General features: G+C 51.6%; 1 protein-coding gene across 5 annotated transcripts in view; it reads left to right on the forward strand.

The window, feature by feature from the left end:
• Positions 1–4439: 4439 nt before the first annotated feature.
• Positions 4440–16502, forward strand: part of LOC149327351 (atlastin-1-like) — an 87645-nt gene continuing 75582 nt past the window's right edge. For 4 of the 5 annotated variants that reach the window (XM_089562383.1, XM_089562381.1, XM_089562382.1 and 1 more), the window contains exon 1: positions 4440–4589. In XM_089562383.1, coding sequence (XP_089418509.1) covers positions 4519–4589 — 71 coding nt within the window. In that variant the 5' untranslated portion in view covers positions 4440–4518. The remainder of the gene's footprint in view (positions 4590–16502) is intronic. The other variant, XM_089562384.1, reaches the window with a different exon arrangement.

Here is a 16502-nt window from a genome sequence, read left to right on the forward strand (position 1 = left end):
CTTTCTAACAAAATGCACACAACTAAAACATTTTAAAAAGAAATCATTGCAATTGTTTTTGAATGCTTTTGAAACACAAAATATGTCCTAATTATTTTCCTCTTCTAGTCGTGTTTGTCCACTCATTTCATTTTGGTGCTTTAGTTCCACCAATAATTTGATGTCGCTAGCACTTGGTTCTGGACCGCATTCAGGCTCCGGCATGGAGGAAAAAAAACTAAGGAGGGAGCATGACGTCACGCGGCCAGCGTTCGCAAGCCGATGTGTTTTGAAGTCGTTTTCTCCCTCAGTTTTTCGCTCTCCGAGCCGGTCCTTTATGTTTCGATTCCGGTATATTTTAGTGCGCGCGTATGCGCGACCCGCGGCGCGGGCGTCTACAGCAAGGAAGTTGATCTACAGTTAGTCTACCGTGCTAATCGGCGCATGCGCGCGCGCAGCGGGGCTAGACTTTACCGCACGCTATCACGTGGTGCGATCACGGGGGGGACACACTCTCTTTTTTTTTTGCTATATCTTTACTTGTTAAGAGTAGGCTTCAAGGTTGTCGCCGGACGCTCCCTCCTCAGTTTTTTTTCCTCCAACCTCTCCCGGCCCACGTCATCAGCGCACGTGTTTCTGGCCCGATGGGCAAAACATGCGCCGTACCGAGAGGGCTCACACCGGGAGAAGAAAGGCTGCGAGGCGTTTCGAATCGGGGTACAAATATAGTGGGGGAGCGCTCAGCACCTGAAAAACCGGTTCAGAACCGAAAGTCGACGATTTTGCCCATCGGAGCACACCTTTTTGACGTCACACTGTTTACATCGGGGAGAGGTCTATTGACCTTGCGTACAGCGGCGCCCCCGAGCCGCGTCGCCGGGACGCCGCGCGCCTTCGGGAGCGGAACTTTCGTTCGTGTTCTGTTTTTCGTACGGAGAGAGAGAGAGATAACTTTCATTTTTCAGCTCAAGTCCGAGCCTTCTTATCTGCCCGTTTGGTGGGCGTTATTTATCGGCGGCGTACGGAGCGGGGCCAAGACTGCTCAAGCGAGACGGCTTGCGCGTTCATCACCCGCATTTTGATGTGTTTGTTTCCGCGGGTGAACTCGCACTTCGCGTGTAGTGAGAATGAGTCTGCTACTGCTTTTGTCGGGTCCTGTTTTGTGAATGACATGGGAAGCGCCCTGTGTCTCCGTAGACGGCGCTTCGCGCATCATTTAGCGTACGGAGCTCCGGACGCCTTCGGCAAACCACACCCCGCGAGTCTGTTAGGTGCCTGGATTTGCGTTGCTTTTCTTTACCGGCTGTCGGAGCCACTTGTCGTAAATTTGCTCTCCTCCGCGGGAATGGGTTTCCTAACATTGTGGACCAGGGCCCAGACGCGCCGGCATCCCAGCCCCGTCCGCGGTACATGGATTTCCCGAAACCGGGAGAAAGTGTCCGTGAGAATATGTGAGCGCTGAACGAATAATTGTTTCTGAGGAAGAAACGCAGCAAAGGCCGCGAGCCCTGAGCGGGCAGGAGTAGAGGTCGGAGCTCGGTAGGAGACCGACTTCCTCCCGCATGCTCGCTTAGGACGACGGACTGTCCTAAGTCCAGGGGCGGCCCAGCTCAGTTATTCTTTTCTAAGCTGCTGTCATCATTATAACTGAACTGTAGCTTTTTGTGTAATCAAGCCTTAACTAAATGTTTTCTCAGTTAATCCGGCTAATTCGAGAGGTTCATTGGTCGAAGCAGGGAAACGGGACCTACTAAGAAGAAAGAAGAAACTACAAGCAACAACGAGTGAAGAACAAGAGAGAAGGAAAGAACTAAGGAAAACAGAGCACAAATATTTTACTCATCCCCTGTGTCTCACGGCCGTATTCGCGGCATGAACCCAGAGAACCCTTTCGGGCACCGCCTGCTGAAAACAAAACAGCTCGCGACTGATTCCTCCTTGCATGCGTGCACGCGTGTGTGTGTATGTGCGTGCGTGTGTGTGTCTCTGTGTGTGTGGGCGTGATAGATATCAAAGTATTCAAGGCAACTGATGAAAACTATAATAAGTTGGGGAAGTCACATTCCAAAACTTAACCGATCTATTCAACGCTCCGACCAGGCACCGGTCTTGCTCAAGAATCTTTCTTGAGAAAGACCAGTCCCTCGTCGAAACGTTGAATAAATCTTTTTAGTTTTTCAATGTGACTTCTCGAACTTATATATATATATATTCACTAGTGGTTCCAACGCGACTGTTCTTTTAACGTTTATTTTGCCAACAGTTTCGGGGGCGGTATTCCCTTCGTCAGGGCAGGCTTACAATGAATCCGTTTCATCAATGTAAGGACACAGAACAAGCGAGGAGGTATAATCTCCGCCCTCGAAACAAACTTGAGAATGAGGGCAGCGGACCGTATATAGACAGCACGACAAGTCTCACACGGGCCGCGGCTGAACAACAACAACCAGAAAAACAAACGGGGAGGTGGAGATGGTAAAGTAGTGGCAAAGAACGAGTTTGAACAGCACAGCGATAGAAGGGGCAAAAAAGCGTTAAAACCGGCTCTCGGCGCACACGGAGGCCGCTACTCCCCCCCCCCCCTCCCCCCCCGTCCCAACACGCGCACATCCCCGCAAGACGCCGCCGGGACCGAGCGGGCGGCCCGTATCAGGTAACCTGAGACGCTTGCAGGGGACGCGTTCGAGAGACGGCTGGACTCGAAAATCTTATGTTTGTCAAGTTCTGGTGACTGTATCTTATATTAATCAATCAGCTGCCAAGAAATAATTTTTGATATATATATATATATATATATATATATATATGGCAACGAAAATTCGTAGGGCTAGGTTGGCAATAAAACAGACGTTGTGAAGAAACACTCCTTTTCTTGACGTTTCGAGCAGGGGACCGCGGCCTTCACCTGAAGGCCAAAGGCCGGTCCCCGGCCTAAACGTCAAGAAAAGAACAATGTTTCTTCACCATGTAGATCCGCTTCCATATGTATTCTGCAAGCTGTCGTTAAGCGAGCTTTTCTTTTCTTTTGGATCTGGCAATATATGCGACCGCTTTCCGCTGTCTATGGCCCATTCGTTTAACTGACAGCTCGAATGACGCGCTACAGGGAGAAATGACACGCCAGAAGTGAACGCATATTGCTCATTTCGAATACCCCTTCGTTCTCCGGGTCTCCGGCCAGGAAGGTGCAGATAAAGGAGTCTGCCGCCGCCTGACTCACGCCCACCGTGCTCACGCCACAGCCGGATAACAAGCAATCCGCTTCTGCGCGGTGAATCACTTCCGCATCTACGAGGCCGAGTGATAGCGTGCACAGCGTGACTCAACCGACGCGCAAGCTAAAAGTGGCATATCGTAGCGCCGAACCTTTTTTTATTTCGAAGACTTGAGATATGACACTACTGCTGAACAGTCAGCGCTTTGTAAACTGCCAACCCACCGTCCACACAATGAACACAAACTTGCACTTTTCGATGTCACCACCAACCCTTGTATGTTCTGAAACTTTCATTTGCTTGTGCGACTGGTAGCGCCTGCTTTCTTCGTCAAGCTTTCCCTTTATTTTTCCTGAGGGCGGCCTCTCAGAGGGGAAGGAAGTGCTGCACATGCTTCGCATATACTGTGGGGTTGGTGGCTTTTGTATCCGCGTGTGGAATATTGCCAGCCGTCTCTGTTTTGTCACCGATTCAAAATGCGAAACACGTTAGTTGGACTGATTTGCTTGAAACGTCATGCTTGGTTGATCATGAAGGTCGAGTTGACCCCTAGAAAATTCTGTTACTGAATGGGGCACTGTGATTATTTATTTATTTTTTACCCTCACGGCTGTGCAGGCATAGAAGCGGAGAGTGGGCAGAAATGTATGCGCTGCAAACGATGCGAGATAGAAATGTGTAGATAAGTGATTAATCTTATATATGCAATAACAGCTCAAAAATGAATCAGTCTGGAACAAAACTGACAATGTTTATACAACGCAAGTCAAAATTCTGCGAATGTTATTTCATCTCCTAGATGGACATACGTGCTGTTCTCTCCGTTTTCGAAGTATCTCCTGTAACCTTGGCGGGCTAATAAACCTGCCAATAAATTTAATTTCTACTAAACTGCTGTATCAACTACATGCAACAATATCTCAGAAATAGACAATAAATTAATCAGTGCAGAACAAAAGTCTCAGTGTTTATATAACGCAGGCCAATACTTTGCGAAAGTTATTTAAATCTGTAAGAGATATCAATTCATCAGCAAAATCGTTCCACTCTTCACGAAAAGTACGCGGAAGAAATGTGTGCAAGAAATAATCTGTTTTACATAAGGGATGATAACATTGCGAGTATGATCAATGCGGTACGATTTGTTATAGGGTCTAGGAAAGAAATTGTTGAGTAAACTGCAATGATATTTGGAAAAGGGTTAGCCGACAAACGTTTCGTCGCGGACTATATTCTTTGGCGCAGGGAGACAGAGCTGCGGCTGTGGAAACCTCCAGTCCCTTCCACTTCCTCCTCCTCGGCGCTCGTGTCGTCGAAGCGGTGCATGCCGTTTCACGGAGCCGGTATTCAAGGGCACACACTCGGCAACCCGCGTGCGAGCTCACTCTCCTGCAAGTAAGTCGGCTTTTTTCAGTTAAATGCATGCCCCTCTCAGGAGGCTTGTAACGTAGAACGATAGAGGTGCAGGCTAGTCGGTTGTTCGGGCTTCTTAAAACATCACAAAGGATGCGGACGCCGACGCACGGCGGCGCTTCTTTTCAGCTCTTTATTTCAGTATATATACATATATATATGACGGAAGCCAACAGCCACAGAAACCAAGGGGCACAGGGGATTTTTTTTAAGTTATTTATTTTGTGGTGTTGATCAATGTAGAATATTACTGAATATGTTATAGTTTAAAGATAACTGATTAGAAAAGCAGAAGAAAAAAAAGCAGAAGAAAAAACAGCTTGACTCTCGACGGATGTAGAAAAAAGCACAATATCAGTTTTCGTTCTTGCCTGCGCACTGTACTACATGTTTCTCCGGGAAGTTACTTTTTTAGGGCTATACATTTCGCCTCTTGCTCATATGTTACAGCGCCCGTCTATGGGTGAGGAATCCTATGCTTAAACGGCAAGTCCGGCCATGCACACGACAGCCTGAGCACGGAACGCTTCGAGCTTTGTTTGCACTTTAACGCGCAGCGAGTTTCTGTAGTACGAGTAGCCTTTATATTTATTCCCAGCGAAATGCATGCGATCAGTTGGCATGCGAACAAGATTTGAGTGAGTGGCGAATATAAAGGCCGGATAAATGAAATCTCCCTCTTCTCTTTTTTTGTGATAGTGCGTTACCGTAATCAAGAATTCTCTGCGGTATATAGCTGACGCTCATCTGCCTAAGCTTTAAAGCGCCTCCTCGTTTAATTAGTAGCCCTTGAAAACGATGGATGTGACCAAGCGCTCAAATTTCGGTGCAATACTTTACGAAAACAGATTAACACTTTTGTGGAAGCATCAACCCACCAGCCCACCAGAGAGGAGGGGGAGGGGGAGAGTGAATACTCAGCACCTTCACCAAATATAAGGCCAAATTTATTGCCGACAGTTGCCTTTTGAAGTCAAATGGAAGGCGGTTTTGTCTTGCAAGACTAAATTACTAGGTGTTGTTGTCGGCTCCTATAGTCACCACGCGAATGATGCTTTTTGTGACCGTCTGCTTCCATGGAGTCGGCTTCACTTCGGTGATTTTCGAGTGAGACGTTTACTTATGGTGAGAACAATTCCAGTAATCTCCGCCTTACCACTTTCTTGACTTTCAAACTGTGAGAGCTTTGGTATCATGAATGTGTGTTTAAATATACATTTTTTGCACGTAATTGAAATATCTGTTAAATGTGCCAACGACTGCAACGTTTTCTATACCACTTCCGTTAAATTTGAATGATTATCCCTCAATTACGCCTCTATTGTCCACCTGGAATTCATTACCACTAGCAATCAAATCCGCACGTTCGCAGCCCGCTTTCTACACTTTACTAAAAAAAAATCTCTTCTCAACCCATTCAGCTCCATGCCATGCTTAAGGTTGCCTTAATCTTATTTTCTGTTCCCCACTCTGACATCAAACGGTCATATTGTTACTCATCTAAAACCTCTTTTTTTTCCTCCGCCTCTGTTTTATATCTGCATTCATTCAATGCCCATTGTTATCTGATGTCTTTTTGCGTTCTTTCTCTTGGTCTTATGCTTTGCTGTTTTATGTCTTTTTTGTTAAATTATGCCCGCTAACTGTTGTATAACTTATTCATTGCCGCAAATTACACTAACAGGTTTTACTTGATTCTATACTTTTGTTCCAGCTCCCCTGCCAAACTTGTGCACTTTTCTTATTTATTCCTCATGGGATGTCCCGCCGACAGTTTTCACTTTGAGACCTCCTACTGTACTAACTATTTTATGAAACTTAGAACTCATTTGTATTTCGTTTTAATAAACCTTCAAACCTTCCAGTAATAGTCAGGAGGTTCCTGTTCTTACAGAGAAAAAAAATTTACTTCACTGCTCGAACCTTGTGCACAATAAGCGGGCCCACCTGTAGGAACCTATTGAATGCGTTGGTCCCAGAAATGAGGCAGATACTCAAATATTCTTGATTTAGAAAGTATTGCGATCGTTTTTTTTTTGTTTTTACACATATGCGATTCTACCTTCCTGTCTATTGGGGCGAAATTCCCAGGAGGGTATTCATTATGGAAGCGCGCAGCACCGTTGACCTTGTGTTTTAAGCATCCGCCTCATATACGGGAGGCGTAGGAGTTCATTGTCTCTGCGCCTGACGCAAGCGTTCGACTGTCTGCGGTTCTAAGATACTTTTAGTTCATGCCCAGGTGTCGCCACACAGTTATCAGCACCTTGACTCCTCATCCTGCTCGCATATCTCAAAACTCTCTGTGCGAGGCTGTTCTGGCTTCGCTGAAGTAACCCTAGGGGAAGTAACCTGGGTTACCGCGGTCATTTCTTTCTCAATTCCCTTTTTATTTAGCTAGAAGTTGTAGTGGTCATTCCACGCATTTAGACATTGTGTGTTTTTGCATTTGTTTATTTGTCTATCTCCTAGTTGTTCCAGCTCAACTCAAACAGTCCTAGCATGCCACTTGCCGGAGCACACCCATACCGCTATCTCTCCATCCTCCCTACCCGCTAGATTCCTTTCTGCTGAGCTGGTGTATTTCTTAGAAATTAGAGTTTTGCAGGTAAACCGGTCTAATCCTCTCTCGAAACCATCCCGCCTGCGCTCTAAATTTCAACTTCACGTTCCCAATCTCCGCACCCTTCCCACACCACACTCCCTTCCTCCACCGGAACTTCCTCCCTGGAAAGAAGGCCCTATTTAAGCCCCACCAGTGACTAACGCTTTGCCGACACGAAAACAAGTCCTCTGGTAGAAACTTTAGCTAAGCACCCTGAGTCTTCCGCCTCAATCCTTATTCACTTCGTTAGGGCCACTTCGAATAGTTATACGCTGACCACATGTTAATGAGATGAATATTGCCGCAAATCTTCGTATTGGCTATTTCTTCGTGTTCTGCTTTGTGACTAGGTCACATGAGGTGCTATTATATTTAATTTTCGCTGCCACGGTCAAAAGCTTCTACATTATTCAGATTGTCGTGGTTGCTTTTGACGCCTGATCTCGATTGTTCTTTGTCTGCTTTAAAAATAGCCCTTCCCAGAGCAACGCTGATTCTACTGTTTGACGACCGCCTGGCATGTTCGTTGCCATCACCGCCATCCACTTCTTCCGTTCTCTGTGGGCGCAAATCAGAGTAAACAAGGGTTTGTTTCGGAGACTATAGACAGTACTCCTGCTGTCCGGAGAAGTCTGCACCGCGTTAACACAACTATGCAAGTGGAGGGCCGCCCATCGATGTCGTAAAATTTCTGAAGTGTTTCATTTTATTTATTGATCTCGTATGAAAAATATTCGACCTGTATCTCCCGGGGAGAAAATAAAGTAGGATGAAAATATGTGGCCATTGCAAAAATCTTGAATACTCGCAGTCTTATTGGCAAAAAACTCCTCTTTTTTTGCGGGAAATCTGTGTTTTCCAAGTTCACGCAATAAGAAAGGCAATAATTACAAGCGTAACCTTTGCATCGAGTTTTTAAAAATACTTAAAACTAGCCAAACATCTCTTCATGTTTGGATGTGTCCTGAGCGCAAGAGGCAAAAATTTATACTATGCGTAGATTTACTTTCTCTCAGTGCCATATAGAAGTAGAAAATGACGTGTATGAATGGCTGCATCCTGGGGATTTATTAGAGCACGAATGTTTATTGTAAGAAAAGCATTGCATTTGTTTACGCTTCTCAATGTTCGGTTGGGTGCTGTCTTTTTGGGGACCACAATCTGGGTGATTCTTTTTATCTTTCACCTCTTAGCGATCACTAGTGCGCCACTTCTTATCCCAGTTGGCCTTTTATTGCCATAATTTTGAGTTCTCTCGGTTCATATTCCTGGCTAATTTCTTGGATCATATATGCCTTTCCGTGTCTTGGGTTACTTTTTTGAACGCAAGTGCCTCTAGTTGCTGACTGGAGAAGGAAAATGTTTGAAACATGCCTTGGGAGGGAGGCGCTTTAACGTAGTTTTATCCAGCCAACTCAGAATATGTTGCGACAACAACGCCGAGATCTAGGCACGACGAATTCAGTCATCGTTTCTCGGAGTTCACTTTACGAACTTTCTTTCAATCATGAAAGAGCGGCAAAATTTCAGCGGCAGCCCTCGTAAGGTGTAAGGTGGAGAATAACTGTCCAAGATAACTTAATACTTCTTTAAGAAAACAAGAACCTTTGAGCGCCGCGTTGAATTGAAAATCCAGTTTTGATGCCTTGAGGGCGGAGTCTTAGTTACTGCTCGACAGCTTTGTTAGTACATGTCACTTTGGCGACTGTAGAGGTCGACAATTGGAGTTGCTTTGAAGCATGAAGGCTTGACTCACCAGAGAGTGATTCCTTGAGTCCCTACCTGTTGTCCGCCTTGCTTGCACTAGGATACCTTCAAATATATTAAATGTTTAAACGGCTTCAAACAGGCAATAAGCTTTAAAACAAATAAATGATGTAGATAGCGTGCAAACTATTATTTTAAATATTCGCGCCCTCACGGATTTCGCTGTTTTTCATCGTGACTTCCTAAAACGTGCGTTGACATCCATGAAATGCATGGTGTTTGTACCACTTTGGACAGCGTCACACAAATCTTTCTTTTTGTTTTCCGAGCACAATGTACTTAGCACAGTCTTAAACTTTGTGTTACATCTTTCCTTATAGATTATTTCGGAACTCAGTGAGTGTCTTAGTCGAAGTAAGCTCGTTCTGAGAATTATGGGGCACACTGGAACGAGAAGAGACCTGCAACTAAGGAACGCAGTATATTATATAAATCAGTTGGAATCTTCAACTAAGCCCCCTTCGTTTGAAAACTGGACTTTGTGGGGATACACATGAATCCCCTGCCCCATTGTAACGGCCGCGCGTAATTATCACGCGATACTATGCGCGCTCCGTTCGGGAGGTTTTGCGAGGGAGGGCACTCACGCCATCCCCGCATCCTTTCGCTCCCCGCCGCGACGCCGCCGCGGAGACTTTCCCTCTTTCCCCTCTTAGAACGGAGAGACTTCCTCTCCACCGCTACCCTTATCGCCCGGCCACCGTGTGTGACTTGACCGCCGTGGGCCGTGAGCGAGGAGCCACGCTAGGGGAGCGGAACCTTCTTCCCCCACATTTTGCGTGCGTTCCTTCCTTTGTGCTTTTCACCCCCTTACGCGAGCGGAACACTCTCCCTCGTTACGGCGGTTGTATTGTTGCTGCTGCACTGTATTGCTCGGGAGCAATAAACGCTCCTCCGAGTAGCATACTCGTGTTTGTCCCCTCTGGCCCGAACCCGCCGTGGTTGCGACTCACCGCACCGCGGGTCGGGGGTCACAGCTCTGAATGCTAGGGCTGGCACGCTGGTGCTAGAAAGCGACAACTGCTTCTAGCCCTTTGAGCGTTATTGCAAGAATAACCCCCATATTCTTGGCGCCCAACTTGGGGCCTGAGTTGTGACAAACCGAGTGTCTGTGTGAGCGACTGCCGACACACAGACTAGCCATGCCGGCGAGCGGGATTGACATCCAGTCCCTGCTGTGGTTGTCCAATACGGCTTCTCAGCAGCAACATCTTGGCACGGCAGTAACAACTACTGCAGGTGTGTTCCCAGAGGCTGACGCTAGCCCCTGTGATCTTATATCGTTTGAGCCGAGTGGTGCTTCACACGACACACTGGCTCAGACGAGCGGCGACGCTAGGCACTTCTCGCCAAGCGCTATGCCGCCAGGTAGGGAGAGATGGCGCGACATGTGCAATCTTGCTCATCCCACGGGGCCCCTCAGCCAGAACTACCTGGCCAGGCCCAAGAGGCTGTGTTGCGCAATGCCTTGCGCCTCATAGAGAGCCTCACGGGTATCGTGCACAACAACCTGCAAACACCCGCTCCAGCGGCGAGTCCGAGGCTAAGGGTGGACCTTCACAGCTACGGCGGCTATCACGATCTTGTCAGTGCCAACGAGTACCTTGAGCGCATGCTGACTTACCAGCAGGCGACAGTGCTTTCCGGTGGCGAGATTCTGGCGCGTGTCGTGCCAATCTCACTGAATGATCAGGCTGCCCGCTGGTTCCGCCTTACTGGCCATCGGTCTCGCACGATGGAGGAGTTCCGAGCGAGGTTTCGCGAGGAGTTCTTGCCCGCAGATTACGACCGTCGTCTGCGGCGCGAGTTGGCGCTGCGTACTCAGCATCCGGACGAATCCTTGCTTGAGTACGTGAGGGCGATGGACTAACTTTATCGTTTTGCAGACCCCTCAGCTTCGAACGGCGAGAAGGTAGAGCGTGTCACGCGACAAGCTCGCCCTACCTTCGCAGCCTACCTACGAGGCGTACCGTTCAGGGACTTGGACGAACTCGCCTCGGCAGCCAAGCGCATACAGCGGACATACTCGCCTCCCGCGCGTATCGGCCACCCCCGCCAGCGTCGCAGGCACTTGAGCCGCGATGCGCCTGGAACGGAGACACTTTTCGAAACCGTTCCCGTGGAGCCGAAATGGTTGCATTCATTAACGGCAACTGAGAAACGGTTGGGAACTGTCAGACCGAGCTCTCGACCCGTACACGTATGCTATGCGGTCAGCACACACTGCGCGTGGCCAAGGTATGCAGAATCGGGACCGACATACCGACCCGAGGACGCAAGACCAAAGGGCATCTGCGACGGTTCACCCGGCAGGGAGGAACGGTCAAGCGGCGCGAGGCGACAACTGCCCCGCCCGGCAATGGCCGAATACCCTCTGCTACCCGTGCAACCAACGAGGCCACTACGCCCGGGAGTGCAGACGCCCCGTGAACCGAGAGGACGCGCTTTCGGGAAACGAACGCAGCCGCCGGTAAGCAACGCTTCGCAGCCGGCGGCGTCAACAGCGGTGCTCAGTGAGTCACACGAACTCCTACCCCGCTGGCTTGTCGTTTGGAACCACCCAGCGACACGCCAGTACCGCTTATTGAGCTTACAGTGGCACAACGTAAGTTCATGGCATTGCTAGAAACAGGAGCGAGCGCATCCCTGTTTGGCGACGAGGTATGTGAGCATCTCCGTCGGAACGAACTCCGACTGCGAGCGAGCAACCTCACGTTCCGATTAGCCAGCGGCACTGCGCACGCGAGCGGTGCCGCGCGGCTTGTGGTGCGGTGGGAGAAAAGAGTGAGGCGCCAGCGCTTCGCTCACCTCCCCGGCCTATCGGTTCCAATTATTCTTGGTAGAGACTTCCTCGCCAAGACGGGCATTGTTATTGACGTCTGCAACGGAGGATATAGGGAGCGAGCATGTGGCACCCTGAAACCTTTCGTTCAACCCCAAAAAGCGTCGAAAGCACATTCGCTTTCCGATGCTTCGCGCGCAGACGTACGCAACGATCGCCCGAAAAAGAGCCTCGAAACGCCTTCGGCCCGGCTGAACAACCAGCCTGTCGACCGCGCCGAGAGGAAAAGCGCGGAAGGGAACCCCTCCCCTCCCGCGCGACCCCCTGTCCCCCCTGCAGTTGCACTCTGCGCCGCGGCGGCATGCAGGCCTCCCCACCCGCTGCTGGACAACTCAGACAGATTGTCGGGGGAGGAAAAAGCGCGTTTGTCTCTGCTCCTAAACGAGTACGACGCCGTATTCACGGATCGGCCTGGCTGCACTACGCTGGTTAGGCACAAAATTGAGACAGGCGACGCTGTTCCATGGAAGTGTAATCCTCGGCCAGTCAGCTTGGCTAAGAGGAAAGCGCTCGATAACGCACCGGACGAGCTTCTCGATACAGGCGTTGTGGAACGATCAAACAGCCCCTGGGGGTTTCCAGTGGTGCTGGCGCCCAAAAAGGATGGACCAACCCGCCTTTGTGTGGACTATCGACGCCTGAACGAGGTGACACGGAAGGACGGATACCCACTTCCGAGCATTCCCTCGATAGTGTCCAATGTTGGTGGAGCGAAGTACTTCACTACGCTCGATGCTAGCAGAGGATACTTTCAGGTGGAGATGACCCCCAGTGACCGAGAGAAAACTTCCTTCACTTGTCACAGCGGACTTTTCCAGTTTACCCGAATGCCGTTCGGCCTGGTCGGCGCGCCCGCGACGTACCAGCGTCTGATGGACCGTGTCCTAGGCGATGCAAGGTGTCACCACGCTCTTGCTTACCTGGATGACATTGTCGTGTATTCGGAAACCTTTGATGAGCACTTATGCCATCTCAGAGATGTACTGGAAAGGCTGAAGTCTGCGGGAATCACTCTGAACTCGAACAAGACCCAGATAGCGGCGACCCGAATAACACTGTTGGGGTTTACGCTAGCCAAAGGACGCCTTCTGCCGTGCGAAGACAAGCTGCGGGCTATTTTGCAGTTCCTGTAGCCGGCAGATATAGGCGGACTAAGACGCTTTCTGGGGCTGGCGAACTTTTATCGACAGTTTATCCCAGATTGCGCAGCTCTGCAAGCCCCCTTAACAACGCTGTTAAGGAAAGGTGTAAAGTGGCATTGGGGACCCGAGCAAGAGGCGGCACTACGCCATCTCACTTACGCGCTCGCGGGAACCACAGAGCTAAGGCTGCCTGACCTGAACAGGGAATTTGTGATCCACACGGACGCTTGTGACCTGGGCTTAGGAGCAGTCCTGCTTCAAGAGCACGGAGGTAGCCTGAGACCGGTGGCGTTCGCCAGCCGCTCATTAACTCCCGCAGAGAGAAACTATTCCGTGGCAGAAAAAGAATGTCTGGCGATTATCTTCGCTCTGCGGAAGTTCGACTACTATGTCGATGGAGTCGCTTTCGTGATTGAGACTGATCACATGGCACTCACTTGGCTGAGACGCCTAGGCGAGCCGTCCGGACGCCTAGCGAGATGGGCGCTACTCCTCCAGCGTTACGACTTTACCGTGCGCTACAGGAGGGGCAAGAACAACGTGGTGGCGGACGCACTTTCGCGCGCGCCCGTTGACGGCTTGGGAAGTAAGAACACTGCCCACTCCGCCGCGCCCGACAGCCAGAGCAGCGCGACTGCCGCGCAGCTCACACAACGCCCCGAGGGAAGGGACACCCCGCCTTCCCAGGGCGAAAGCGTAAACCACTTTGAAGGCATCAGTTCAGTGGTGAGCGTTTTCAGCAGAAGGGAGCTATTGGCGGCACAGCTGGAGGATCCATTTTGTCGAAAAGTGTTCGACGGGCTCAGGGAGCCGGGCGGCGCGGCCGCGGCGCACATAGAGGCAACTGGTATTGTTGTCCGTGCGGGGCGCTCGAACACAGCTGGTAATGCTGTGAGCGCGATGGATTCCTATCTGCTCGACTCCAATGGCATCCTGCTGAGATATATCCCCTCCGAGAAGGATACACACGAGTCCTTCAAGGTGGTGATTCCACGCACGTTGAGAGGAGCACTTTTACGCTACTTTCATGACACGTGCATCACTGTGCATACGAGTGGCCCTAAGACTTACCTCAAGTTGTGCCGCCTCGCTACCTGGCCTGGCATGAAGCGGGATGCGATACGCTACGCCCGCTCGTGCGACGTGTGCCAAAGGGTCAAGCCACGTGGTGGACGCCCACCTGGGCTCATGCAGCCGATCAATAGCCAGGTTCCTTGGCAAATTGCGGCTTGTGACGTCATGGGACCTTACCCCAGGACCCTCCCCCGCCAGCAGGCAGCTGCACCGAGACGCAGGGCTCGACAACAGAGCCCGGCGCCTCGTTACAACTTGCGCCCACGGCAGAACCAACTCTGACCAACGCGCAGGGAGTAATTTCTCCTGCTTAATATGGACGAACACCCCTTCCATATTTCGCACCACGGCTTCCGGAGCAAGCACACGCTTTCTCGTCGGAAAAGACCGAGCGGGGTTAGACTAACTGAAAGAAAAAAAAATGTGTGTAAATCGTTAAAAGTAACTAAAAAGAAAAGACAGCTTTGCAGCCGCAGGCCAGCCTTCACAGCGTGCCCGGAGGAGAGCCAGCGGACGCCGCAACGACCGTTGCTGCTTCTAACACCGAGAGCCAGGCCGTTTGGAAGGCGGCCGCATTCCGGAGCCAAGAGCCCGCTGTCGCCACCAAGTTGCGCAGAAGAAGAACAGCTTCCGGTCGGCCGCGGGACGAGCGAGCGGGGATTCGGGGAAACCGGCGCCTTTGTCTAACACAGCGAAAACGGCGGCGGAGAGGCCGCCTGAGAGCCCGGGACTCCCCGGCTACGGCTTCACCCGCAAGAGCGCTCCGACACCCCGCTGCGCGGGCCATCGCGGGTCCCGGAGACAGGAGGAGGCGGCAGCGGAACATGGCCTCTGTTGCGCCTGAGTTCTGGGCCGAAGGTCGCAGGGATGGAAAGGAGGTGAGCCTACCGCAAGCGGTTCGACCAAGTGAGAGGGTCCAGTGGGCCATCGCGACGGTCTGCTCTAGTAAATCAAGTGTCAGAAGAAAGAGAGTACGGGTCCGACAAAGGGAAAGGGCGCGGCCTGCAAGCCTGGGGGTCTGCACTCGTCATCGGAACACCGAACTATTCGCAGTCAATTCCCGTGGTTCCGCATCATCGAAAGGAAAAAGGTCATGCAGACTCAGAGAAGCTTTTCTGGCGGCCAGAAGAGGCGGCCGCACCCACAGCATCCGAGCCCTAATACCAATGGACCAGCAGGCAAGAAGCAGCATGGCAATTATTTCAAGCACCAACCCGGACGCCCCGGGGCCACTACATCTACGGGTTTGGGGCCCACCGCACAACCGGGCACGGCGGAGGTGTCGAAGTCTCCGGAGAAGCGTTCGGTGGCGACCTGGACGTACCACAGCGGCACTGAGGCGCCGGTTTCATACTTTTCTGCGGCACCATGGAAGCGGCAGGAGCGGACCCACAGGGGAAAGGAAACTGATCGTCTGCTGGCCCGTTTTCAGGGACGGACCGTGGATGACGAGGACCTTCGCGCCAACGGTGCCTCACTGCCTCCGGCGCCCGGCTCCGTGTTTTGCGTATGCGGTGGTCTGCTGCTGGCGGACTCCCATTCCAAGTCCAAGCTGCACAGAGGTCGGATCGACCGGCACCAGAGGGGATCCGCTGCGCAGGTAACAGCACCGGCGCCGCAAATGACTGCGGCCGTGAAGGAAGTAATCCGGCGAGTCGGCCAGGACCCGGCCTATGCACAGTGGCTGCTGACCGTGGCGCGCGCTGGTCCGGAGCCGTCGGCGTCGCTGCTCGTTAATTTGGACGGCGGCGGGGTTACTGAGGAGGCTACCGGCTGCGGTGTTCCCATTCAACCCTCGTCTTCGGGGCCAAACCCGTCCCAGCTGTCCCCGACTGTGCCGGCCTGGACACCTTCTTCGGCATCGACGGCGTCGTCGGCAGACCCTTTAATGGATTTCGGAGATTTTATGGCGGACTAGGGAGCCCCTCTCGGCGCCAGTGGCCATGGCCTTCGACGACGACGCCAGTGGCTGTGAGCCGACTTTTGTTAATTGATTTTTTGTTAAAGTTAAACGGCGTTTCGCCGGCCCCACTCGGTATACCCTTTTGTGTGAACGCGGTCACTTCTCGGCCGTAGGGCAGTTTTAAGGAGGGGGGGGATGTGGGGATACACATGAATCCCCTGCCCCGTTGTAACGGCCGCGCGTAACTATCACGCGATACTATGCGCGCTCCGTTCGGGAGGTTTTGCGAGGGAGGGCACTCACGCCACCTCCGCTTCCTTTCGCTCCCCGCCGCGACGCCGCCGCGGAGACTTTCCCTCTTTCCCCTCTTAGAACGGAGAGACCTCCTCTCCACAGCCCGGGAGGAGACGCGTTTCTCCCGAGGCTAGCTTGTCTTCGGGCGGGAGCCATTCACACGCACGGATCAGAGATCTGCCACGGAGACCGCTGCCCTTATCGCCCGGCCACCGTGCGTGACTTGACCGCCGCGGGCCGTGAGCGAGGAGCCACGCTAGGTGAGCGG

This window comes from Amblyomma mixtum, chromosome 10, assembly GCF_055824585.1.
Source record: "Amblyomma mixtum isolate Tamu chromosome 10, ASM5582458v1, whole genome shotgun sequence".
NCBI classification, from domain to species: domain Eukaryota; kingdom Metazoa; phylum Arthropoda; class Arachnida; order Ixodida; family Ixodidae; genus Amblyomma; species Amblyomma mixtum.